General features: G+C 46.1%; 1 protein-coding gene across 7 annotated transcripts in view; it reads left to right on the forward strand.

Annotated features, from left to right (window-relative positions):
* The window catches only part of spidr (scaffold protein involved in DNA repair), a 417,755-nt gene that overhangs the window by 390,413 nt on the left and 1,137 nt on the right, over positions 1 to 26,205 (forward strand). For all 7 annotated transcript variants that reach the window (XM_038809295.1, XM_038809300.1, XM_038809296.1 and 4 more), the window contains 4 exons: positions 10,188 to 10,340; positions 12,381 to 12,474; positions 15,969 to 16,083; positions 22,831 to 22,884. In XM_038809295.1, coding sequence (XP_038665223.1) covers positions 10,188 to 10,340; positions 12,381 to 12,474; positions 15,969 to 16,083; positions 22,831 to 22,884 — 416 coding nt within the window. The remainder of the gene's footprint in view (positions 1 to 10,187; positions 10,341 to 12,380; positions 12,475 to 15,968; positions 16,084 to 22,830; positions 22,885 to 26,205) is intronic.

Here is a 26,205-nt window from a genome sequence, read left to right on the forward strand (position 1 = left end):
CCATGTGTCAGTTGAAGGAAAAAAAGGTCCAGGTTGGGGGATGACCATGGAGAAAAACAAGTACCTTGTATATAGCAAACTTATCTTTGTTAAACTATTTTCACAATAATTTCTGGTACTGTATTATGTTAATCCCTGCAATTAAATAATGAGGCCAGAGGTCGACTTTCAATGAAACACACAGCACTGCAACAAGCGGCCCCCAGCCAATGGGGGAGCCCCATATAAAGAGGTGACTATTGGAGTAAGAACACCAATCAGTGCCCTGATGAGCATGTCAGAAAGTAGTACAGAACAACATTGGACATTGATTGGTGGACTCCCCTTTAGAGCAGGAAAACAGTTTGCCAGATGTTGAAAGGTTGTGGAGCCTTAGAATAATTCAGACACAGATCTCCTGAATTGCTGTGGAGTTTCTCACGTCCATTGAGTAAAGGTACAAAGCAGCAGCCAGGTTTCTGGCATTCGGTCTGGTGGACAGCCTGAGGCAAAGGTGAGGTCATCGTCCTAAGATCGGGGTGCGAGCTTGCGAAGCTTTCAGCGAGGCGAGGAAGTGTTGCTGGCCAACGGTAGTTGAGGGGGTGTAGCAGTGGACCGTTGACCGCCAGGCCAGGGAAACCAACCAAACAGAGCGAGGGCACTATGGCCAAATAGCCGGCAGCCAGCCAGGAACGCATGCAGTCGTCAAGGCTCGAAGCCTGAGAGCCGAGCGAGAGCCGAGAGGTGAGCAGAGTGGCAATCGGGAGGTGCAAAGAAGGCCAGGCAAGTGCCGGCATTGTGTCTCAGGGAACCAGCAGAAGCAGTTTAACTCAGCCAGAGGCAGAGGCCAGCCAGGAAATTCTGAGAGTGAGAGCATTGGGCTGGGCAGTATTCACACCGGGCAACGAGGGCAAGAGAGAGCAGAGGCCAGGGCAGATTGCCAGCAGTAGCAGCCAGGCAGCCAGCCAGGAGCACAGGCGGTTATAGAGGCTGGAGGACCAGCCACCAGAGCGAGAGCAGAGAGGTGAACTGAGCAGCAGTTGGGAAGTGCGGAGAAAGCCGGCATGTTGGGGAATCGGGGAGCAACGGCCAGTGAGAGTGGGGCGACTTGACCAGAGCCAGAGGCCAATCAGATGGGGCTGAGAGTGAGAGGACTGGGCAGCACCAGCATCATCATCTTCTTGTTGAATTTACTGCCGTTTTTGGTCATTTCTCTCTCTTTTATGATACCCGTCTTGCCTGGACCATCCATCGGCATCACAGCTTTCCCAAAAATTATTGCCAGCAGCCAGTTACTCTGGTGAGATTTTGGCAATGAACTCCAGCTCATCCTCACAAACAGGCGTCGCCGAAGTCAAAATGGATCAGTGGCTGGAGAAAACAGATAGATGGTTAAAATGACAGTGAGGCATCATCAAAAGAATCTCAGCACAACAAATTAAACAAAAAGTACGGAGAAAATATGCAGTAAATACTTAGAACTGGGATTTACTTGTACAGCTCAGAAAGCGAACCTTTGCCATTATGTGTCCTGTGTTATGAAGCTCTGTCAAATGAAAGCTTAAAGCCTGCTAATCTTAACCATCATCTTGAGACTAAACATGGGGAATATGGATCCAAGCCAATCAAGTTTTTTGAAAGCAAGCTCAAAGAATTTCAGAGTAGCAAGAAAATTATGGAATGCATATCTATAGGCAGTGATAATGCTACGGCAGTGAGAGGCCTCATAACGGTTAGGTCTACTGTTGTATCTGTCCAATTCAGATGCTTCAACCAGCTCCTGAATCAAAGTTTGCCCAGGTGTCTTTATTTCTGAGGAGAAGAAAGTACAGACACAAATATAATACAACACACTTTATTAAATATAGTTAACCCGTAAATTACCCACTATAAAGAAACACCCAGGATTCAACTATACTAACCACAAAGGTGGTTTGGTATGCTGTAGATCCAATCTCTGATTCCTCTTTGCAAAGGTGATTCCTGCTGGCTGTAGCATAGTGGTTAGCATCAATGCTTCACAGCTCCAGGGTCCCAGGTTCGGTTCCCGGCTGGGTCACTGTCTGTGCGGAGTCTGCACGTCCTCCCCGTGTGTGCGTGGGTTTCCTCCGGGTGCTCCGGTTTCCTCCCACAGTCCAAAGATGTGCGGGTTAGGTGGATTGGCCATGCTAAATTGCCCGTAGTGTCCTAAATAGTAAGGTTAAGGGGGGATGTTGGGTTACGGGTATAGGGTGGATACGTGAGTTTGAGTGGGGTGATCATTGCTCGGCACAACATCGAGGGCCGAAGGGCCTGTTCTGTGCTGTACTGTTCTAAATCTAAATCTAAATTGCTTCCTTCCTTCTTTCTGATCTGGTCAAGGTCACCTCACACACTGAGTCTTTGCTTCGAGTCTTCGCTTCCTAGATGTCCGGAATGCCTATTTTTATCCCCCTGTCTCCACCCACCTCCTTTTCCACCTGCTTTTGGCCAATGGAGTCTCAGGAGGCAGGGTCTCAGCGCCCAATGGTCTGGTCAATGACCTTTGACAGGACCTGAGCCCGCCTTAGGAGGAGTGATGATTGCTTTGATAGGTTATCAGGAACTGTGGACAATAGGCCAATGCATCTCAAGTAGGAGCGATAATTACTTGATGGGTTATCAGGGGCTGCTGCAGACATGCCCCAGCAGCCTGTCTGAGTTCTGTATATTCGGATTCTGTAGGCTTCTTGGTGGAGCAGAGTGTGGGTTTAATTTATAGTGCCCAATTCTTTAATTTAGGATATCCAATTTAATCGGCCTTAAAAATAGGCCCTGATTATATTCTCACACTTGCTCATGTTGCTCAGTCCAAGTGAAATCTGTGGTCTTGTGCAGGAGATCACATAGATGTGTTTTTGCTGACAGGTTTGGAATGAATTTCTCTGTAAAATTGATCATACCCATCACTCGTAAGATGGCTTTCTTGTGTGGTTTTGGCATGTTGAGAATTGCTTGGATTTTGTCCTTGTCAGGTTCAATGTCATGCGATGAGAGCTTGTCACCTAGGAATGTAATGTGACCTCAGTTACTCCAAGTTGGCACTTTTGCTTGTTGAGCTTCAGCCCATTTCTCTTGACGCTCGTTAGAACTTTAAGCAACCTCATATTGAGCCCCAAACGATGATATCATCCACGTACACCTTCGATTATGTGCTCCATGGCATGATAAAAAATTACTGATGCCGAAATTATGCCAAACGGCATTCACTGAAAGCAGTACTGTCCAAATAGTGTATTAAAAGTGCAGTATTTTGTACTTTATTCCACTGTATTTAGCTGCCAGAAACCTTGATATGTGTGAAGTTTCGTAAAAAACTGTGCACCAGCCATCTCAGATGTGATTTCCTCACGCTTTGGTATTTGGTTGTGTTCTCTTTTGATATTCTTGTTAAGATCTTTGGGATCCATACAGATGAGAATATCGCCATTCTTTTTCTTTACACATGACATGGAATTTACCTAATCGGTAGGTTCTTCTTTCAGTCTGATTACTTTTAATTTTGTCATTCTGCCCAGCTCCTTTTTGAGGCGATACCTCATTTTTTGACCCATTGAAGCAGATTAAAGTGCCAACATTAAAGGGTGGGTTGCCCTGGGAGTCCTCAATATTGACTTTGGACCCCATGGAGTCTCATGGCTTCAGGTTAACAATGGGCAAGGAAACCTCCTGCTGATTAACATGTACTGGCCGCCCTCAGCTGATGAATCAGTACTTTTCCATGTTGAACACCATTTGGAGGAAGCACTGAGGGTGTAAAGGGTGCAGAACATGCTCTGGGTGGGTGACTTCAGTTTTCATCTCCAAGAGTGGTTCAGTAGTACCACCACAGACCAAGCTAGCCAGGTCCTAAAGGACCTGGCTGCTAGACTGGGACTGCAGCAGGTGGTGATGGAGCCAATAAGAGAGAAAAACATACTTGATCTCATCCTCACCAACCTGCCTGCTGCAAATGCATCTGTCCATGACAGTATTAGTGACCACCGCACAGTTCTTGTGGAGACAAAGTCCCAGCTTCACTTTGAGGATATCCTCTAGTGTGTTGTGTGGCACTACCACCATGCTAAATCAATTAGACTTCGATCAGATCAAGCAACTCAAGACTGGGCACCCATGAGGCGTTTGGGCCATCAGCAGCAGCAGAATTGTATTCAACCACAATCTGTAACTTCAAGGCCTAGCATATTCCCCATTCTCCCATTACCACCAGTCAAGGGATCAACCCTGGTTCAATGAAGAGTGCAGGAGAGCATGCCAGGAGCAACATCAGGCATTCTGAAAAATAAGGTGTCAATCTGGTGAAGCTACAGCACAGGACTACTTTTGTGCCAAGCAGCGTAAGGAGCAAGTAATAGACAGAGCTGAGTGATTCCACAACGAACGCATCGGATCTAAGCTCTGCAACCCTGCCACATGCAGCCGCGAATGCTGGTGGACAATTAAGCAACTCACTGGAGGAGGAGGCTTCACAAATATCCCCATCCTCAATGATGGAGGAGTCCAGCACAAATGTGCAAAAGGTAAGGCTGAGACATTTGCAACACATTTCAGCCAGAAGTGCTTAATGGATGATTCATCTCGGTCTCCTCCGGAGGTCCCCAGCATCACAGATGTCAGTCTTCAGCCAATACAATTCACTCCACATGATATCAAGAAACAGCTGAAGGCACTGGATACTGCAAAGGCTAAGGGCCTGATAATATTCCGGCAGCTGAAGATCTGTGCTTCATAATGAATGGCGGACAGACTTGAAGGACCGAATGGCTTCCTCCTTCTCCTATTTTCTGTGCCTCTATGTTTGCAGCTCCAACAACATTCATGAAGTTCAACACCATCCAGGACAAAGCAGCCCGCTTGGTTGCTCCCCTTTTCATATGCATTCAAATCCTCCACCACCGATGAACAGTTTCAGCAATGCGTACCATCTACAAGATGCACTGCAGTAACTCACCAAGGTTCCTTAGACAGCACCTTCCAAACCCACGACCATGTAGAAGGAACAGAGCAACAGATACATGGGAACCCCACCACCTGAAAGTTCGCCTCCCAGTCACTCACCTGACTTGGAAATATATCGCCGTTCCTTCACTGCCACTGGAGCAAAATCCTGGAACTCCCTCCCTAACAGCACAGTGGTTGTACCTACACTCAGGGACTGCTGTGGTTCAACGAAGCAACTCACACCACCTTCTGAAGGGCAACTAGGGATGGCCAATAAATGCAGGCCTAACCAGCAAGGCCCACATCTTGTAAATTAAATTTTTTGAAAAATGTGTTTGCTTCCTCTTGTTTCCAGGAGAGAGCCATCTTTCGTGCGACCACTCAGCTCAAGGAGGCCACCAGACGTCCATGAACTGCCTTCTTGAACCGTTGCAGTCCCTGAGGTGTAGGTACACTTGCTTTTAGGGAGTGAGTTCTGGGATTTTGACCCAGCGACAGGAAAAATTATATATTTCCAAGTCAGGATGTTGAGTTAATGGATGTTTTAATGGTCAGTGGATGATTTTTGGGCTTCAAGAATGTGTATAATGGAGTTCCCCAGGGAACAATGTTGGGACCATTGTTTTACCTGATATAAAAATAATGACATGGACCTTGAACCAGGCACAATTTCAAATATTTTGGATGATCACAAAAGTTGGAAGCATTGTCAGCTGTGAGGAGGATAGTTTACAACTTCAAAAAGACATGGGTAAGTTGGTTGAATGGACAAGATGACAGATGAAGCTCAATGCAGCAAAATGTGATTGATTCATTTTGGTAGGAAGAACATGGAGAGGCAATATAAAATAACAGGCACAAATGTAAAAGTGGGTGCTGGAGCAGAGGGGTCTGATTGTATATTTGCATAAATTGTTGAAAGTGGCTGGACAGGCTGAGAGTCATTAATAAAACATACAGTATTGTGGCCTTTTTAATAGGGGCAAAGAGTCAAAGAGAAAGGAGGTTATGTTCAACTTGCAAAGACACTAGTTTGGCTGCAGCTGCTTTATTGCATCCGCTTCAGGGCACCACACTTACGGCAAAATGTGAAGTAATTGGGGAGAGTGCAGCAAAGATTCACAAAAATGGTTCCAGGTTGAGAAACTTCAGTTATGAAGATAGATTGTAGAAGCTGGGACTGTTTTCCTTGGAGAGAAGGCTGGGGGAGATTTGATAGAGGTATTGAAAATCAGAAGGCGTCTGGACAGAGTAGATCAGAAGAAACTGCTTCCACTCATGAAAGGATTGGGAATGAGTGGGCACAGATTTTGAGTAATTGGCAAAAGAAGCAAAAGCGATATGAGAAAAAACTTTTTCACACAGTGAGTGGTTAAGGTTTGGTATACACTGCCTGATTCCAACTATCGAAGCGCTGCCAACATGCAGTCTCACTCAAACACAGTCGGCCCACAACCTAGGCTCCAGCAGACGGGTGGATTCTGGCTGGCTCAGTCAACCCCTCATAACCGATATCAGGAACAGGACAGCAAAGGACCAGATGTCGAGTACCCAGTCCCACCCCAGGCCATGAAGACAGGATTAAATGATCTCCATCGACAATGCAACAAGAATTTCCTCGTGCGCCTGCAATGCCTCCATAAAAACGCCTTGCTACTCTTGAAATTGGGCTTTGATGACCTGCAGCACAGAGTTGAGACATTCAGATGGATTAATATCATCATAAGCAGCCATCATCTGTCTGCATACACTGGACAGTCAGGGCGGGAGACCTCCCAAAGGCCACTGAAGACACGACCTAACCCCAACTCCTTTCGGCCCCCATAGATCAAATGAGGATTTAAGCATTTGTCTTGACACACTAGTGCCAAATCACTGACCAACAAATCTCAGAACATAGTAGAAACTATGTAACCAAGAAAAAACATGAAAGAAATGTGCACGCGGATTAAAAAAAAGTAGGTTAAAGAATGAGCAGAAGATGCAGGAATTTCTAGATGGGTTGGAGTACCCGAGGCTAGGGGAGGGGGACAGGGCTACATTAGAAGAAGCAATAGTGGAGCAGGAGATAAAGGATGCGATTGGGAGGATGCAGTCGGGGAAGGTTGCAGAGCCGGATGGGTTTCCGGTGGAATATTATAAAAAATTAAAGGATAAGCTGGCGCCCCTGATGGTGGGGATATTTGAAGAGGCAATAGGGAAGGAGGTGTTGCCACAAACCTTGGGGCAGGCATCAATTTCACTGTTGCTAAAAAAAGATAAGGATCCGACGGAGTGTGGGTCGTATGGGCCCATATCACTTCTGAATATGGACGCAAAAGTATTGGCGAATGTACTGGCAGGCAGGCTGGAGGAGTGGCTCCCGAAGGTGATAGGTGAGGATCAGACGGGGTTCGTGAGAGGGAGGCAGCGCTTTTCGAACATTGGAAGGGTATTGAACGTCAGTATGGCACCGGCGGAAGGGAAGGAAACAGAGTTGGTTGTGGCATTAGACGCTGGGAAGGCGTTTGACCGGGTAGAATGGGGGTACTTGATGGCAGTTCTGGAGCGGTTTGGGATTGGACCAAGATTTGTGAACTGGGTAAAGCTACTATATAAGGAGCCGAGGGCGAGTATCCACACAAACAACATCAGCTCGAGATACTTTTCTCTCCACCGTGGGACGAGGCAGGGATGTCCTATGTCCCGCCTGCTGTTTTCACTTGCGATTGAGCCGTTGGCCATCGCATTAATAAGTTCGGGAGCATGGAAAGGAATAGTGCGGGGGGAGGATAGAGCACAGGGTGTCCTTATATGCCGACGACTTGCTGTTATACGTGTCATAACCGAGTGTGTCGATGGGGAGAATATTGGATCTACTTCGAGTATTTGGGTCTTTCTCGGGGTACAAGCTGAATCCAGACAAGAGTGAGTATTTTGTGGTGTCTCGGCCGGGGGTGGGGGCAGGAGTGGGGGGGCTGCCATTCCGTAGGGCAGGGTCTCACTTTAGGTATCTAGGGGTGCAGGTTGCCCAGGAGTGGGGGAGGCTTCGCAAGTACAACATCTCTAGTTTGGTGGGGAGAGTGAAAGCTGATCTGGCAAGGTGGGATGGTCTCCCTCTGTCACTGGCGGGTCGGGTACAGGCGGTTAAAATGAATGTGTTGCCGTGATTTCTGTTTATTTTTCAATGTCCACCGATTTTCCTGCCAACAGCTTTTTTCAGAGAGATTGAGGGAAGGATTACCTCATTCATATGGGGAGGGAAGGTGGCCAGAGTGAGAAAGGTGCTGCTACAGAGGGGAAGGCAGGCAGGGGGTTTGGGTCTTCCGAACCTGATGTACTACTACTGGGCGGCAAATGTGGAGAAGGTGCGGAGCTGGGTCAGAGGGGTTGATTCCCAGTGGGTCAGAATTGAGGAGAGTTTGTGTCAGGGGTCGGGATTGAAGGCGCTAGCAACAGCGCCGCTCCCGATAGCTCCGGGGAAATACTCGGGGAGTCCGGTAATAATAGCTTCATTGAGAATTTGGAGGCAGTTTCGCCAACACTTCGGGTTGGGGGCAGTGTCAAGGGAAATGCCGATTCAGGGGAACCACAGATTTGAGCCAGGGAGGTGGGATGGAAATGGGAGGAGATGGGGATTAAGACACTAAAAGATTTGTTTCTTGGGGGGTCGGTTTGCAGGACTGAAGGAGCTGGAAGTGAAGTATAGGCTGCGGCAGGGGGAAATGTTTAGATATATGCATGTTCGAGATTTTGCCAGAAAGGAGATACAGAGCTTCCCGGAGGAACCACCTCCACATTGCTGGAGGAGGTGCTGACGACAGGGGGACTGGAGAAGCGGGTAGTGTCAGCCGTGCACGGAGCTACTTTGGAAGAGGAGAAGGCACCACTGGAAGGGATCAAAGCAAAGTGGGAGGAAGAGATGGGACAGGTTATAGAGGCGGGGTTCTGGTGTGAGATGCTCCGGAAAGTAAATGCCTCCACCTCGTGTGCGAGGTTGGGGCTGATACAGCTGAAGGTGGTATACGGAGCACACCTCATGAGGGCGAGGATGAGCCGATTCTTTGAAGGAGTAGAAGATGTATGTGAACGCTGTGTGGGGGGGGCGCTAATCACGTTCATATGTTTTGGTCCTGTCCAAAGCTAGCGGATTACTGGAAAGAGGTTTTTAGGGTAATTTCCAAAGTGGTGCACGTGAAACTGGACCCGGGTCCCCGGGAGGCCATATTCGGGATGTCGGACCAGCCAGGGTTGGAAACCGGGCGGAGGCAGATATCGTAGCCTTCACTTCGCTGATCGCCCGAAGGTGGATCCTGTTGGGATGGAGAGCAGCCTCTCCACCCTGTGCCCTGGCATGGCGGGGGGGATCTGTTGGAATTCTTGACTCTTGAGAAGGTTAAGTTTGAACTGAGGGGAAGGATGGAGCGGTTCTACAATTCATGGGCATTATTCATTATGCACTTTCAAGAACTGGATAACATCGAACATTAGTTGGGGGGGATGGGTGGGATGGTTGCGGGGAGGGGGCTGTGTGTATTAAGGGTGACTATGGGTGATCCCTGATTCCTTTTTGTCAGTTGTTCATATAAACATGCGGGCTAATGTTTGGGGTTTGGTGGGAGGCTGGGATCGTTGTTATTGTTATGAGGATTGACATATTTGTTAATGATTATTGTTTATTGTTGGTGGGTATAAATTTGGGAGAAAATGTGAAAAAGGAGGAGAATAAAAATATATATTTTTTAAAAAGAATGAGCCGGAGCTCTCAAAAATGCAGTCGCTCCCGCGCTCACATCATGTGACCCCCGCACATACGATTTCAAAAATATCAACACTGATTTTCTTTTATCAGACAGGAGCAATAATTGAAACTAAATTTCCGAGTTGGACAATTCTATTTTTATTTTTGATGGAAATGATACTTATTCCATGAACTAGTATGTAACATCAATAATTTAGTTCCCTTTTATGTTACACAGTGGGTTTACATTAGATATTTTCCTTTTGTAAAGTTTAAAATGTCTTAAAAGGATGAGTACGAACAGAAACACTGAGGTTCCTTTCGCAGGTTTTTTTAGATTCTGAAGATGTTAAACGTTTCAGTTTGGCAACTGTCCATCTGCAGGTCTGTTTAGTCACATTTTAGTTCCCAATTTCTTCAAAGCAGAGTATATTTTATTTGATAAATTTATTTGAATTGTTTTCTAAGAAATGCTTGTTTTCTCATGTGACACCTTGTGATACTGAGAGCTATTTTCTTTTTTCTGTAGACTCTATTGTGTGTGCTGAGGGTACTGTACTTTCAGTCCAGAAATCGATGTTGCAAAGTAATGAAAATCAGGAAATTTCTCCATTGAATGGCAACTTTATACTTGATAAACTCAGCGCTAAGACCAAATTAAATTCCTTGTGTACCGTGCAAGGTGAGACTGTTTCTATTCTTCATTTGTTAATTTACCCTTATTGGTTTTCAGCAAAATTTGTGTGGAAAAAATAAAAAGGATTGTTAGAAATACAGATTATTTCTAGAGTACTTGAATTTAGAAATGTTCTATTCTGAGTGACAAGAGAATTCCAAGATGCTATGTAAGACGGGTTTAAAAGAAGATATACACTCCTCCTGGCGCGACATTCAAACCTCAGGCTGTTGCCGACCCCTTCACCAGAGGCCATCCAAATCAAATGTGAATTCTGTTGCTCCCCAGTCACTATTGTCATCCCTTTCTAGATTGCCCTCCCATTCCCGGTCACCCTCCACTGTCTTCCCTTCCCCTTTATAAGCCAACTTAACGACCACTGCTGGTGATGCAGTGAGCTGATAATAGAAGCCTTTTCACTGGCGTAAAGCCTGATATCAGGTGTTGGGACCTGCAAATTTGTATGGCAATTTTTGTCAACTAATGATCATGTTCTATAATTGGTCTGAAAATTCTAAGAACCCAGGCATTCTTTTTTCTTTTGTATTCAGCTAGTGGGTTTCAAATGTTGCAAAACAGTAAAGGTTTAAAAATGTACAATTGATTACAGCATGGCTCTTACCTGCCCGAGATTTGTTATACCGAATGGCAATGCGGCTCTCTATCATTTTGTTTTTCTACTTAACAGAAACATAATTGGATGTTACTGTGCTGATCTGATGGAATGAATCAACAAATAAAAAATCTGGCATTTTTCATGTCCTTCAAATGCTCCAAAACATAACAACATGAGAAATAGCATCAGGAGTAGGCCAATTGCCCCTTCGAGCCTGTTCCGTCATTCAATGAGGTCACGATTGATCTACCTCAACATCATCTCCTGCACTACCCCCAAATTCCTTGATTCCCTTAGTACCTAAAAATGCATCAATCTCTCTTCCATATACTCAACAACTGAGTGTTCAAATCTCATTGGGGTAGAAAATTAAAATGATTCGCAAGTCTTTGAGTGAATCCTTGTTCCGAGATTGTGTCCCCTAGTTCTCATCTCCCCAGCGAGGGAGAAAATTGTACCAGCATCTGCCCGGTCTAGCCCCTTAAGAATTTTATATGTATGTGCATCAATGGGATCACCTCTCATTCTTCTGAACTCTAAAGGATATAGGCCTAATCAACTCATATGCCAATCCCCTCATCCCAGGCAGAATCTAGTGAACCATCATTGCACTTTCTTTCAGGCAAGTACATCCTTCCTTGGGTAAAGAGGCCAAGACTATACACAGTACTCTCGATGTACTCTCACCAGGTCCCTTTATAATTGCAGTATGTCATAATTACTTGCTGTACCTGCATGTTAACTTTTCTGTGATTTGTATACAAAACCATCCAGGTACATCTGAATACCAAAATCATTTGACACCTCTCCGTGTTATATTCCATTTGCTATGTTCTTACCTACCCATTTAATTTCCTAATTCCTTTTGCAGCCTCTTTGCTCACAATTTACTTGAACATTCGGTATAAAACAGAACCATCTTCCCACTCGGAAAATTTCAAGAAGATATTGTCAGCTTATTGAAATCTGCAAAGAGGGCCTTGGTTGACTTGTTTCTGCAGCTCAGTGTAACATCTGGCTTCAGGTCCCAGCTCCTTTGTCACAGGCACACAGAGCTGTCATTCTGTGCCAGCAGTCTAGCCTGAGCAAGTTTCTATGCCTCCAATCCTTGGTTTAATGAACAGCCAAAAATCAGATGGTGGTGGGTATTGCAGCCGGAACAAATACCCTTCAGCTCTGTGCAAGATGTGGTTATAAACCTTCCATACCGCATTACTACTTCATTAGTTATAATTTTGTCTGTGAATTGTGCCACAGGGGATAAATGAGTAGTTGTACATGTTTAGAAGTGATACAAATTACATTTTAAAAACATTTTTGCATTTAAATTCAGTTAATCTGTACAATTATATCTGCACTCTTGTGTCGATGTCCTGTTCATTTTGATTTAATGGGATACCTACTACAGGATGTTTTTTTTCATTTATCAGGGACTGTGGTTGGCGTTGATGAGAGCACTGCTTTTTCATGGATAGTTTGCAACAGATGTGAAAATGGAAAACTGGAAAAGAAGCATGGAGAAGGGTCAGTACATGAAAAACTGACAAATACATGTCATGTAGTAGTTATTTAAAAGTTAAACTGCACCATCTTTGTTCAATATTTCTGTCTTATTACTACTTTGAGCATATTAAGGTATGATAAAAGCAAATACTGCAGATGTGAGGAATCTGAAATGAGAACAGCAAGTGCTGGAAACACTCAAGCAGGTCTGGCAGCATCTGTGAAAGGAGAAATGGGGTTAACATTTTGAGTTGAAAATAGCATTTCTTCAGAACTCTTTTGAGAAACTCGACACCATTCAGGTTAAAGCAACCTACTTGATTTGCATCCTATTCACCGCCTTGAACATCCATTCCCTGCACTATTGGTGCACCATGGCAGCAGGGTATATCATACACAACTGGGATTACAGCTCACATAGGTTTCTTTGGCACCTTCCAAATCCGTGACCTCTACAGCACAGAAGCACAAGGACAGTAAACACGTGAGAAAACCTGCATGTTCTTCTCAAAGTCATACACAATCCTAACTTGTAAAAATATAATTGTTCCTTCACTGTTCTGGGACTCCCTAACAATATGGGTGTGCCCACTTCACAGAAAGAAGTCTTACAACACCAGGTTAAAGTCCAACAGGTTTGTTTCAAATCACTAGCTTTCGGAGCACTGCTCCTTCCTCAGGTGTAGGAGCCTGAGGAAGGAGCAGTGCTCTGAAAGCTAGTGATTTGAAACAAACCTGTTGGACTTTAACCTGGTGTAATACTTCTTACTGTGCTCACCTCAGTCCAATGCCGGCATCTCCACATCATGGCTACTTCACAGAGACTGCAGTGGTTCAAAAAGATGGTTCATCATCATTTTCTCAATGACAGTTGGGAATTAAAAACAAAAAAAACTTGATTGATTTCCTGAGATGTGTTATTCAAAGTGAAAGGGCTCCTGAGCAGAATCCTGTACCTTTATTAACAAACAGTAGGCCCATATTTAGAATCTCAACAATGCTATTCACAACTATAGTGAACAACATAGAATGAGTTACTGCTATAATAGGAGCAAGAATGATTGGCAGGGCAAAGAATGAATATTGGACAAAGCCCATCGGCAGGGCAAGCCACAGAAACAAGTGGGAGAGTCTGTTGGATGTAGGATGGGGTGAGAGTGGCAACTAATAGCCAATGTCTGTCAGATTGGTGACCTGTATAGAAAATGGGTGATGCAATGAGCATAAAATATGCAGCTAACCTGTGTTGGTGATTGTGGATCCTCAGTTATGGTATAATGTACCTGTTCTTCCATGCACAATGTTGTTTATGTAAATTTTAGTGACCGGTTTTTATAGCAACAGAAAGGATGCTTAGAAATGGTTTGTTAGCATCTGCCTTGGCTCAGTGATAACACTCTTGTCTTTGATTCAGAGGATTGTGGGTCTACGTCCCACTAGAAATTTGAGAACTTTAATCTCGTCTTATATTTTAATACAGTACTGGGTGAGTACTGTCGGACGTGCTCTCTTTCAGATGGGATCTGAAACTGAGGTCTCATCTGCCTTTTCAGGTGACCATAAAACATCCCACAGCATTATTCAAAGAAGACCAAGGGAATTGTCCCAGTGTCCTGATCGATATTTATCCCTCAAGCAACATCATCAAAAATGGATTATTTAGGATGTTGTTTCATTGATGGTTGTGGGATCTTACGGTGGGATTGTTATTTTTCCCTATGTTGCGGCAGTGGCTACATTTCAAAAATACTTTATCTTGTGCAAAATGCTTTGAGGCATCTTGGCTGAATCGATTAATGACCTCACATGAGACTTCAGAATTTCTTTATTATGTGGTCAGAAAGCTTATTGTCATAATTATTATTGTCCGCTGTTATAGACTCTCTATATTGTGCAGAATTCCCTAGCCAAGAGAATATCAAACTAACCAATTCCCAGATGTCTGAGAATATTTCTGTATGACAAAATGGATGTGCAGACTAGAAAACCAGTTTCAGGCTTCTGCTAAGAATGATACGTCTCTGGTCACTAGTGGATAAGAGATTTGGCAGAAGTCCTTCTTAGATCATAGATCATAGAATTTACAGTGCAGAAGGAGGCCATTTGGCCGATCGAGTCTGCACCGGCTCTTGGAAAGAGCACCCTACCCAAGTTCAACACCTCCACCCTATCCCAATAACCCAGTAACCCCACCCAACACTAAGGACAATTTTGGACACTAAGGGCAATTTATCATGGCCAATCCACCTAACCTGCACATCTTTGGACTGTGGGAGGAAACCGGAGCACCCGGAGGAAACCCACGCACACACGGGGAGGATGTGCAGACTCCGCACAGACAGTGACCCAAGCCGGAATCGAACCTGGGACCCTGGAGCTGTGAAGCCATTGTGCTATCCACAATGCTACCGTGCTGCCCAGGCTTGGCCTCATACGGTTTAAGGTGCTGCACAGGGCTCACATGACCGGGACAAGGATGAGCCGGTTCTTTGGGAGTGAGGACAGGTGTATTAGGTGCTCTGGGAGCCCAGTAAATCATGCCCATATGTTCTGGGCATGTCCAGCATTGGAGGAATTTTGGAAGGGCGTGGCAGGGACATTGTCGAGGGTGGTAGGATCCAGGGTCAATCCGGGCTGGGGGCTCGCAGTATTTGGGGTTGCGGAGGAGCCGGGAGTGCAGGAGGCGAAAGGGGCCGGTGTTCTTGCCTTTGCGTCCCTGGTAGCCCGGCGGAGGATTCTTCTTCAGTGGAAGGACGCGAGGCCCCCAAGCGTGGAGGCCCGGGTCAACGACATGGCAGGGTTTCTCAAGCTAGAGAAGGTGAAATTTGCCCTAAGGGGATCAGTGCAGGGGTTTTTCAGGAGGTGGCAGCCATTCCTGGACTTCCTGGCAGAACGATAGAAACAGGCCAGCAGCAGCAGCAACCCCGGGGGGGGGGGGCGGTTTCTGTCCTGTCTATTGAAGGGATGGGCAGATGTTTTGGGGGAATGATGGGTGTTCGTTTATCTCTTCCGCTGTGTATGTTCTTTCTGTTCTTTGTTTAAAAAAAAAAAATTCTGTCTTTTTGTGGTTGATATTATGCAAAAATTTGAATAAAAATTCTTTTAAAAAAAAAAGAGATTTGGCAGATGTTAAGTGGCTGATCGTCACTTTTCTTTCTTTATTCCTTCATGGAATGTGGGTGACACTGGCAAGGCCTGCATTTGTTGCCCATCCCTAAACGAGTAGCTTGCTAGGTCATTTGAGAGGACAGTTAAGATTCAATATTATGGCTGTGTGTCCAGAGTCACATGCAGGCTAGATCAGGTAAGAGTGACTGATTTCCTCCCCTGAAGTGAATTTGTTACATCCCCAAATGAATCCTGTAAAATTAGGCAATTGTCACATAGAGTATTCAAAGTTAAATCACCGTTCCTCCACTCATGTGACTCAATGCCTTATAAGACTGTGCTGCCACTATGTTGTATTCAAAAATCTTTTTTAGTATACTTAAAAAATCATATTGTTCATGTCACAGTGAATCATTCTACTGCCGCCAGTGTGCCCGGTCTGTGATGACACCCCGTACAAAAAAGCAATTGGAAGTGTTTCTGCAGTATCCAGTCCTGCCCCACAGTACTGTAAAAATCAAGGTAACAGTTATTCAATATTCTAGTTTCCAAATGATCCATTAAGTGTAACATCATATATTTCACTTCTGAAATGTTATCTCAAATGATTGCTTCATTTCTATATTTAAAAAATACAGTTTGTTGTTCACCACATTCTCCTGCTGTTGTCTACAAAAGCTGAAAATGTGGTTAAAGGTTTGAAGCTTATGGCTACCTAACTAAAGCGATATGGCTGGATGCAATTTTTTTTTCATGGTATGTGTGCATCACAGGCAAGGTGAGCATGTGGCACAGTGGTTAGCACTGCTGCCCCACAGCTCCAGGGACCCGGGTCCAATTCCAGTCTCAGGTAACTGTTTGTGTGGAGTTTGCACTTTCTCCCAGTATCTGCGTGGATTTCCTCCGGGTGCTCCGGTTTCTTCCCACAGTCCAAAGATGTGCAGGTTGGGTGGATTGGCCATGCTAAATTGCCCCTTAATGTCCAAAAGGTTAGGTGGGGTTACTGGGTTATAGGGATAGGGTGGAGGTGTGAGCTTAAATTAGGTGCTCTTTCCAAGGGCTGCGCAGACTCGATGGACTGAATGGCCTCCTTCTGCACTGAAAATTCTTTGATTCTATGATTTGTTACCTGTCCCTAATTGCCCTTGAACTGAGTGTTTTGCTGGGCCATTTCAGATGGCAGTTAGAAATCAAGCATATTGCTGTGGGTCCTGAGTCACAATTACGCCAGACTGGGTAAGGATGGAAAATTCCTTACCTAACGAACATTAGTGAACTAGAGGGATTTTTAAGACAGTTGATGACAGTTTCTGCCAGTTCTTAGTAAACTGTTTCATGAAGCACCTTATTGCACTGTAATGCTTCTCTCTGGAACTAGGAAAGAATACCCGCTGACTGATCAGGGTAGCATCAGCAGCAGCCACAGAGCGGTCTCTGGCCAAGACCATTCCACCTCTCCACTGGAAGGAGGTTGCTCGATAGCTGTCACTTCGTAAAGGGAAATTAAATATGGAAATTATAGATAGGAATTCTTTATTTAAAAACCTCTGATTTCTGTTTAGTGCTTAATTCTTATTTTAATTTAGAATAGAATATGATTTGATCAGAAATATGTTGCTATATAAAGGTCAGTTTAAGTATATGATATTAGACCTGACTACCTTGACTTGTATCTTTCTAAGTAAAACAACTATATTTTCGACTAAATTGAAAGTTATCTCTTTAAAATTTAAGCTATTTCAGTCATGACTTTCAAGTTGCCTCTTGTTTGGACTTTCGGTTTTTTTTCATCCCCCTCTATTGTTTTTCTTCGTTTAAGAGGGTGAAATGATCCAGGACCATATTTTATTCGAGAGTGATGATGTGTACTCAGCACTGTACTGCTTGTAAACTTTAATTGCAGCTCTATATGGGCCAATAGGAAGTATTGCTTAACATCAGACCTTCACTGTCAAATTCCCTTCCACTTCAAACACTTTGGTAACATGGCCTGCCCTGTTTAGCAGCCCAACTTAAGTGTGTCATCCTTCCCCCATCGCAATTTTACTGCTACACTCACTGATTGAAGATGCAATTGCTATGTTTGATTAATTGAACCTGGAATTAAAACCGAGAACCTCAGAAACAATAATCATACATTGAAGGCTTTCCTGCTGAATTATTGGACCAACCATTCGTTGAAGTTCTATAAGTCATGTGTCTTAGTGCTTATAGGTACATGGAATGTAATAGTGAAGCAAATGAATGAGGAAATTGTGAATATCAAAAATAATATTTAGAATGGTATGTTCAGCAAATAAACATTTATGAACAAATAGAAAATGTAACTTTGCCAAAGATCTATACTGAAAATGAAATGAAATGAAAATCGCTTATTGTCACAAGTCGGCTTCAAATTAAGTTACTGTGAAAAGCCCCTAGTCGCCACATTCCGGCGCCTGTTCGGGGAGCCTGTTACGGGAATTGAACCGTGCTGCTGGCCTGCCTTCTTTTTTTTTGAGAAATACAGCACAGAACAGGCCCTTCGGCCCACGATGTTGTGCCAAACTTTTGTCCTAGGTTAATCATTGATCATAGAATTTTGGACACTAAGGGCAATTTATCATGGCCAATCCACCCAACCTGCACATCTTTGGACTGTGGGAGGAAACCGGAGCATCCGAAGGAAACCCACGCACACACGGGGAGGATGTGCAGACTCCACACAGACAGTGACCCAAGCCGGAATCGAACCTGGGACCCTGGAGCTGTGAAGCAATTGTGCTATCCACAATGCTACTGTGCTGCCCTTAAGAACAAATTAATCGACACTCCATTATTCTACCATAATCCATGTACCTATCCAATAGCCGCTTGAAGGTCCCTAACGTTTCCGACTCAACTACTCCCACAGGCAGTGCATTCCATGCCCCCACTACTCTCTGGGTAAAGAACCTACCTCTGACATCCCCTCTATATCTTCCACCATTTACCTTAAATTTATGTCCCCTTGTAATGGTTTGTTCCACCCGGGGGAAAAGTCTCTGACTGTCTACTCTATCTATTCCCCTGATCATCTTATAAACCTCTATCAAGTCGCCCCTCATCCTTCTCCATTCTAATGAGAAAAGGCCTAGCACCCTCAACCTTTCCTCGTAAGACCTACTCTCCATTCCAGGCAACATCCTGGTAAATCTCCTTTGCACCTTTTCCAAAGCTTCCACATCCTTCCTAAAATGAGGTGACCAGAACTGCACACAGTACTCCAAATGTGACCGTACCAAGGTTTTGTACAGCTGCATCATCACCTCACGGCTCTTAAATTCAATCCCTCTGCTAATGAACACTAGCACACCGTAGGCCTTCTTCACAGCTCTATCCACTTGAGTGGCAACTTTCAAAGATCTATGAACATAGACCCCAAGATCTCTCTGCTCCTCTACATTGCCAAGAACCCTACCGTTAACCCTGTATTCCGCATTCATATTTGTCCTTCCAAAATGGGCAACCTCACACTTGTCAGGGTTAAACTCCATCTGCCACTTCTCAGCCCAGCTCTGCATCTTATCTATGTCTCTTTGCAGCCGACAACAACCCTCCTCACTATCCACAGCTCCACCAATCTTTGTATCATCTACAAATTTACTGACCCACCCTTCAACTCCCTCATCCAAGTCATTAATGAAAATCACAAACAGCAGAGGACCCAGAACTGATCCCTGTGGTACGCCACTGGTAACTGGGCTCCAGGCTGAATATTACCACTACCACTCTCTGACTTCTATCGGTTAGCCAGTTTGTTATCCAACTGGCCAAATTTCCCACTATCCCATGCCTCCTTACTTTCTGCATAAGCCTACCATGGGGAACCTTAGTCCAAAGATGTGCAGATTAGGTGGATTGGCCATGATAAATTGCCCTTAGTGTCCAAAATTGCCCTTAGTGTTGGGTGGGGTTACTGGGTTATTGGGATAGGGGGAGGTGTTGACCTTGGGTAGGGTGCTCTTTCCAAGAGCCGGTGCAGACTCGATGGGCTGAATGGCCTCCTTCTGCACTGTAAATTCTATGAAATGCCTTACTAAAATCCATGTACACTACATCCACTGCTTTACCTTCATCCACATGCTTGGTCACCTCCTCAAATAAGTCAATAAGACTTGTAAGGCAAGACCTACCCCTCACAAATCCGTGCTGACTATCCCTAATCAAGCAGTGTCTTTCCAGATGCTCAGAAATCCTATCCTTCAGTACCCTTTCCATTACTTTGCCTACCACCGAAGTAAGACTAACTGGCCTGTAATTCCCAAGGTTAACCCTATTCCCTTTTTTGAACAGGGGCACGACATTCGACACTCTCCAATCCCCTGGTACCACCCCTGTTGACAGTGAGGACGAAAAGATCATTGTCAACGGCTCGGCAATTTTATCTCTTGCTTCCCATAGAATCCTTGGATATATCCCGTCAGGCCCGGGGGACTTGTCTATCCTCAAGTTTTTAAAAATGCCCAACACGTATCTCCTCGAGCTTACCAGTCTGTTTCACACCGTCCTCTCCAACAATATGGCCCCTCTCGTTTGTAAATACTGAAGAAAAGTGCCTTGGTCTGCTTTAAAAGCCAGCTCTTTAGCCCTGTGCTAAACCAGCCCCTCAGTTAACTATTATTTCTAAACCCTTTTTCATGATGTAGTATAGAAAGCCTAGAGTTCAGAAGGAGGCCATTCGGCCCATCAAGTCTGCACCGATTCCAAAAGTGCACCCTACCTAAGCCCACTCCCCAGCAACCCCACCTAACCTTTTGGACATTAAGGGGCAATTTATCATGGCCAATCCACCTAACCTGCACATCTTTGGGCTGTGGGAGGAAACCAGAGCACCCGGAGGAAACCCACACAGACACGGGGAGAATGTACAACTCCACACACACAGTCGCCCAAGGAGGGGACGTGGGCGGATGCCCTGGAGAGAGTGAATTCCTCCTCTTCCTGTGCGAGGCTTAGCCTCACACAGTTCAAGGTGCTGCACAGGGCCCACATGACCGGGACGAGGATTTGAACTCAGGTCCCTGGCTTTGTGAGGCAGCGGTGCTAACCACCCTGATGTATGATGTAATTGCATCATATCACACAGTATATCAAATCACATTGTACTACACATGACATGGCTTCCAATAAATACACTTTTATACATAGGTTTATGTATTATATATACTTTCTTTATAGATATAAAACCAAGTCCTTTAATTTCTTTTCTTTTAAATAATTTTTATTAAGATTTTCAAAAACATATCAAAAACATAAAATAACAGCAAGAAAACCGTATTAACAACAACAAAAAGAAATAACACAATACCTCCCAAAACCAACCCCCCCCCCCAGTAACTACAAAAAGAAGAAATAGATAAGCACCCGGCATATTCAATAAACACATATACACATTTCTCCCTTCCCCCGCAGCGAAACCGCGCCCCCCCCCCCCCCCCCCCTCTCTCTCTCTCTCTCTCTCTCTCTCTCTCTCTCTCTCTCCCCCCCCCCCCCCCCCCCCCCCCCCCCCCGGCTGCTACTGCTGCCGGTCTATTTTCCTACCGTTCTGCCAGGAAGTCAATGTAAGTCTGCCCCCGCCTAAAGAACACTTGGGGGCCTCGCATCCTTCCATTGAAGCAAAATCCTCCGCCGGGCTACTAGGGATGCAAGGGCCAGAACACCGGCCTCTTTCGCCTTCTGCACTCCTGGCTCCACTGCAACCCCAAAAATTGCGAGTCCCCAGCCTGGCTTGACCCTGGATCCTACCACCCTCGATACCGTCCTTGCCACCCCCTTCCAAAATTCCCCCAGCGCTGGGCATGCCCAGAACATATGGGCATGGTTCGCTTGGCTCCCCGAGCACCTAGCACAACTGTCTTCGCCCCCGAAAAACCTACTCATCCTCCTCCCGGTCATGTGGGCCCTGTGCAGCACCTTGAACTGTATGAGGCTAAGCCTCGCACAGGAAGAGGAGGAATTCACTCTCTCCAGGGCATCCGCCCACGTCCCCTCCTCAATCTCCTCACCCAGCTCCTCTTCCCATTTACCCTTCAGCTCCCCCACCGAAGCCTCATCCACCTCCTGCATGACGTGGTACACGTCCAAAATCTTCCCCCCTCCAACCCACACCCCCGAGAGCACCCTGTCCCGCACCCCACGTGGGGGCAGCAGAGGGAACTCCTCCACCTGCCGCCTGGCAAACGCCCTAACCTGCATGTACCTAAACATGCTCCCCGGGGGGAGCCCAAACTTCCCCTCTAACTCACCCAGGCTCGCAAACCTCCCATCCACAAACAGGTCCCTCAGCCTCCTAATACCTACCCTATGCCAGCCAAGAAACCCACCATCGATGCTCCCTGGAACAAACCAGTGGTTCCCCTGTATTGGGGACTCCATTGAGCCCCCCACCTCCCCCCAATGCCGTCTCCATTGCCCCCAAATTTTGAGGGTAGCCGCCACCACCGGGCTCGTGGTATACCTCGTTGGAGGGAGCGGCAACGGCGCCGTTACCAGCGCCTCCAGGCTCGTGTCCACGCAGGACGCCATCTCCATCCTCTTCCATGCTGCCCCTGCCCTGTCCATTACCCACTTACGCACCATCGCTGCGTTGGCAGCCCAATAGTACCCACAGAGGTTGGGCAACGCCAGCCCCCCCTATCCCTGCCCCGCTCCAAAAACACCCTTCTCACCCTCGGAGTCCCATGCGCCCATACAAATCCCGTAATACTCCTATTGGTCCTTTAATTTCTTAAAACATTTGGCTGAAGAACTTTGTTGTGGCTTTGCTTTGCCTTTGTAGTTCCATTTTACATGAGCTAAACAAAGTTTGTCTGTGAGCATAATCCCAAATACCAATCCACATTAATATTGTCATGCCAGACAGAATTGACACAATTGTGACATGCAAAAGGGTTGGAAACCTTTTCAATACTTTGGAGAAAGTGAACAGATATACATTTTGTAGATTTTTCAGGAATTTTCACTGCTTAGGGGTTGTTTTTTTAAATTAAAATTATACATGTGGAATTAAGCTAAATTCGAGAAAATATGCCTTTATATATGAATGTTATAATGGGAGTCTATTTTGTTGGATGAAGTAAGTTTAGAGACAAAATTTCAGAATAGACAAAAGTTATATCAACTATGTTAGTAATACAGTTAGGGCTAGTGGAGATGTGGTAAAGATTGTTTTCTTTGGAATATACCTAAATCCTGTATGTACAGGAGTCTGACCAGATTTTGTTTCTGACCTTTTATTTCGCAATACAGCTTCTAGAACAAAGCATTTCATCTCTTCTGCTGCATTCCTCCAGTGATGAAGGGGTAAGTTAGTATTGAGTACAGTTTGGATACATTTTGAAGTTTGAAGAACATTAATTTCTTTGGAAAGCCGTTTTTAGTGTCATAATTAGCTGCTTTAGAAATGGCTGCATTAAACCATTTTAAAATGATAGAAATTCAGAGATTGAACCCATCACGTAAGTCTGTTTTTTTTTTAATAAACAATTTTATTGAGGTAGTTTTTGGCTTTGTAAACAGTTACAGACATCAACAGAAAGAAAGCAAAAAAGGCAAAAATGTGCAAACATCCATGTCCTTTCAATACTTCAATCGTAACATACTGCACAAGCCCGCTCCTCTCACACCGGTACTACCCGCCATTTTTTCCCTCCTACTCTACTCTACTCTACCCCCCCCCCCTGCTGATGCTCACTCTCCCGCAAAGAAGTCAATAAATGGTTGACACCTCCGGGCGAACCCCTGTACAGATCCCCTCAAGGCGAACTTAATTTTTTCCATACCCAGGAAACTCGACATGTCCGCAAGCCACAACTCAGTCTTCGGGGGCTTTGAGTCTCTCCACGCTAATAGTATTCGTCGCCGGACTATCAGGGAAGCAAAGGCCAAAACATCGGCCTCTCTCTCCCCCTGAACTCCCGGGTCTTCTGAAACCCCAAAAATTGCCACCCCTGGACTCATCACCACCCTTGTTTTTAGCACCCGGGACATGGTCCCCGCAAATCCCTCCCAGTACCCCCTCAGCTTAGGGCATGCCCAAAACATGTGAACGTGGTTCGCTGGTCCTCCCGCGCACCTAGCGCATTTGTCCTCTATCCCAAAGAATTTGCTCATCCGAGCCACCGTCATATGGGCCCGGTGAACGACCTTAAATTGAATCAGCCCGAGCCTAGCACATGTCGCGGTCGAATTTACCCTACTCAGGGCCTCTGCCCACAGCCCGTCCTCCATTTCCCCGCCTAGCTCCTCCTCCCATTTAAGTTTCAGTTCCTCTGTCTGGGACCCTTCCTCCCTCATGAGCACCTTATAAATACCCGAGAATCTACCCTCCCCTTCTTCCCCCCTAGAGACTATTCTGTCCAGGATCCCCATTGGCGGGAGGCGTGGGAAAGATGGGACCTGCCTACGAACAAAGTCCCGCAACTGTAGGTACCTAAAATCATTTCCCCTTACCAACCCAAATTTCTCCTCCAAGCTCCTCAAACTCGCAAAGCTCCCTTCCAGGAACATATCACCCACCCTTCCCACCCCCGCCCGCCGCCATACACGGAACCCCCCATCCATACTCCCGGGGGCAAACCGATGGTTGTCGCAGATTGGCGCCCAAACCGACGCCCCCGTCTCCCCTACATGCCTCCTCCACTGGCACCATATCTGCAGGGTCGCCACCACTACCGGGCTGGTGGTGTACTTGGCCGCCGGCAGCGGTAGAGGAGCCGTGACCAGAGCTGCCAAGCTGGAGCCCCTGCACGAATCCGCCTCCACCCGCTCCCAGATAGACCCGTACCCACCATCCACTTCCTTATCATAGTGATGTTGGCCGCCCAGTAATAATTAATCAGACTCGGCAAAGCCAGCCCTCCCTCGCTGCGGTTCCTCTCCAACATCGCCTTCTTCACCCGCGGGGATTTTCCCGCCCAGACAAAGCTCATGATCATCCTGTTAACTCTTTTGAAGAAGGACTGTGGGATAAAGATCGGGAGGCACTGAAAAATAAACAGAAATCTAGGGAGGATTGTCATCTTTACAGTCTGCACCCTCCCTGCCAGCAACAGCGGGTGTGCATCCCATCTCCGAAACTCTCCCTTCATTTGCTCCACCACCCTGGCCAAATTTAACTTGTGCAGCCTGCCCCAGTCTCGTGCCACCTGGATTCCCAAATACCGGAAATTTTCCTCAACCAGCCTAAATGGTAGCCCTCTTAATCTGTTCTCCTGGCCCCTTGCCTGTACCACAAACATTTCACTCTTGGCCATATTTAATTTGTATCCTGAGAACTGGCCGAACATCCTCAGCATTCCCAGTATACTTCCCATCCCAGCCACTGGGTCCGACACGTACAGGAGCAGGTCGTCTGCGTAAAGAGAGACCCTATGTTCTACCCCGCCCCTCACCATCCCCTTCCATCCCTCTTCGGCTCTCAGCGCAATCGCCAGCGGCTCTATGGCCAGCGCAAACAGCAGCGGGGAGAGCGGGCAGCCCTGTCTGGTCCCTCGGTACAACCTAAAGTACTCCGACACTTCTCTGTTAGTCCTGACGCTGGCCCTCGGGGCCTGATATAATAATTTGATCCAATCCACCAATCCCTCCCCGAACCCAAACCGTCCGAGCACCTCCCATAGATAGTCCCACTCCACCCGGTCAAAGGCCTTCTCGGCGTCCATTGCCACCACTACCTCCACCTCCCTACCCGCCGGGGGCATCATTCACGTAAGTCCGTTTTCTAGAACTAACACTTTTTAATTTCTCAAACTAGAAACAATCCTATTTATTGTTCATCGGCTGCACATTTAATATTTAATGTTGCAGCACTTGGATTACTTGTTAACATATTAGTTGGAATTTTAAGGTCACCAACAACGGCTTCAAAGGCAGGAGTCTCATGCAGCATGTGGCCTGCTGCTGCCTACTTGTTCATTCCTGACCTGTGTCCCTTTTTCAGTGGTGTAGTGGGGGCATCCGGTGGCCCATTTGTCATGCACCTATTGAGGCCCTTAAGTGGCTACTTAAGAGCCTCATCCTTCCCCCATCACAATTTTACTTGCAGAAGGGGTAGCCCTGTGCCAAACAGGTAACTTGGCAGCTTCAGCAAGGGAATGGGGAGGGTTCCTCATTTGGGCCCATCATTGGCACCTTCCTTCCCAAGTCATACCTCCCTTTAACCCTCCCCCAAGCCTCTGAAACCCAAACCCTCAGAAACCCAAACCCTCAAGCCCCTTACTCCCCTCGCTGAGTCCACTGTTGCCAGGACTTGCATCCAGGCTGGTATCATTTCCTCTTGTTCTACAGGGACTGGCGATGGTCAAGCAGTAGCCACCTGGAACTGCTGGCACTTACAGATGGCTAACAGCTCTCTAAGGCAGGATTTCCTCCCAAGTGGGGGTGGACACCTCACCCTCAGCCATTTAACACCCCACTGAAGGTTAAATAGCTGCAGGTAAGGCTATATTGTCATGGATGCATTTGCCACTCATTCTTCAGGCGCTGGGAAATCCCACCAGCTGAAGATAATGAATTACAACCTCTTTGACCCTAGATATCAGAATGTAACATCTATGTTCTGAGGAATGCAAATGAGGAGGATTCTATTCAATTGACAAATGGAATAATGACCAACATTTTTTA

This window comes from Scyliorhinus canicula, chromosome 10 (genome assembly GCF_902713615.1).
Source record: "Scyliorhinus canicula chromosome 10, sScyCan1.1, whole genome shotgun sequence".
Taxonomy (NCBI): domain Eukaryota; kingdom Metazoa; phylum Chordata; class Chondrichthyes; order Carcharhiniformes; family Scyliorhinidae; genus Scyliorhinus; species Scyliorhinus canicula.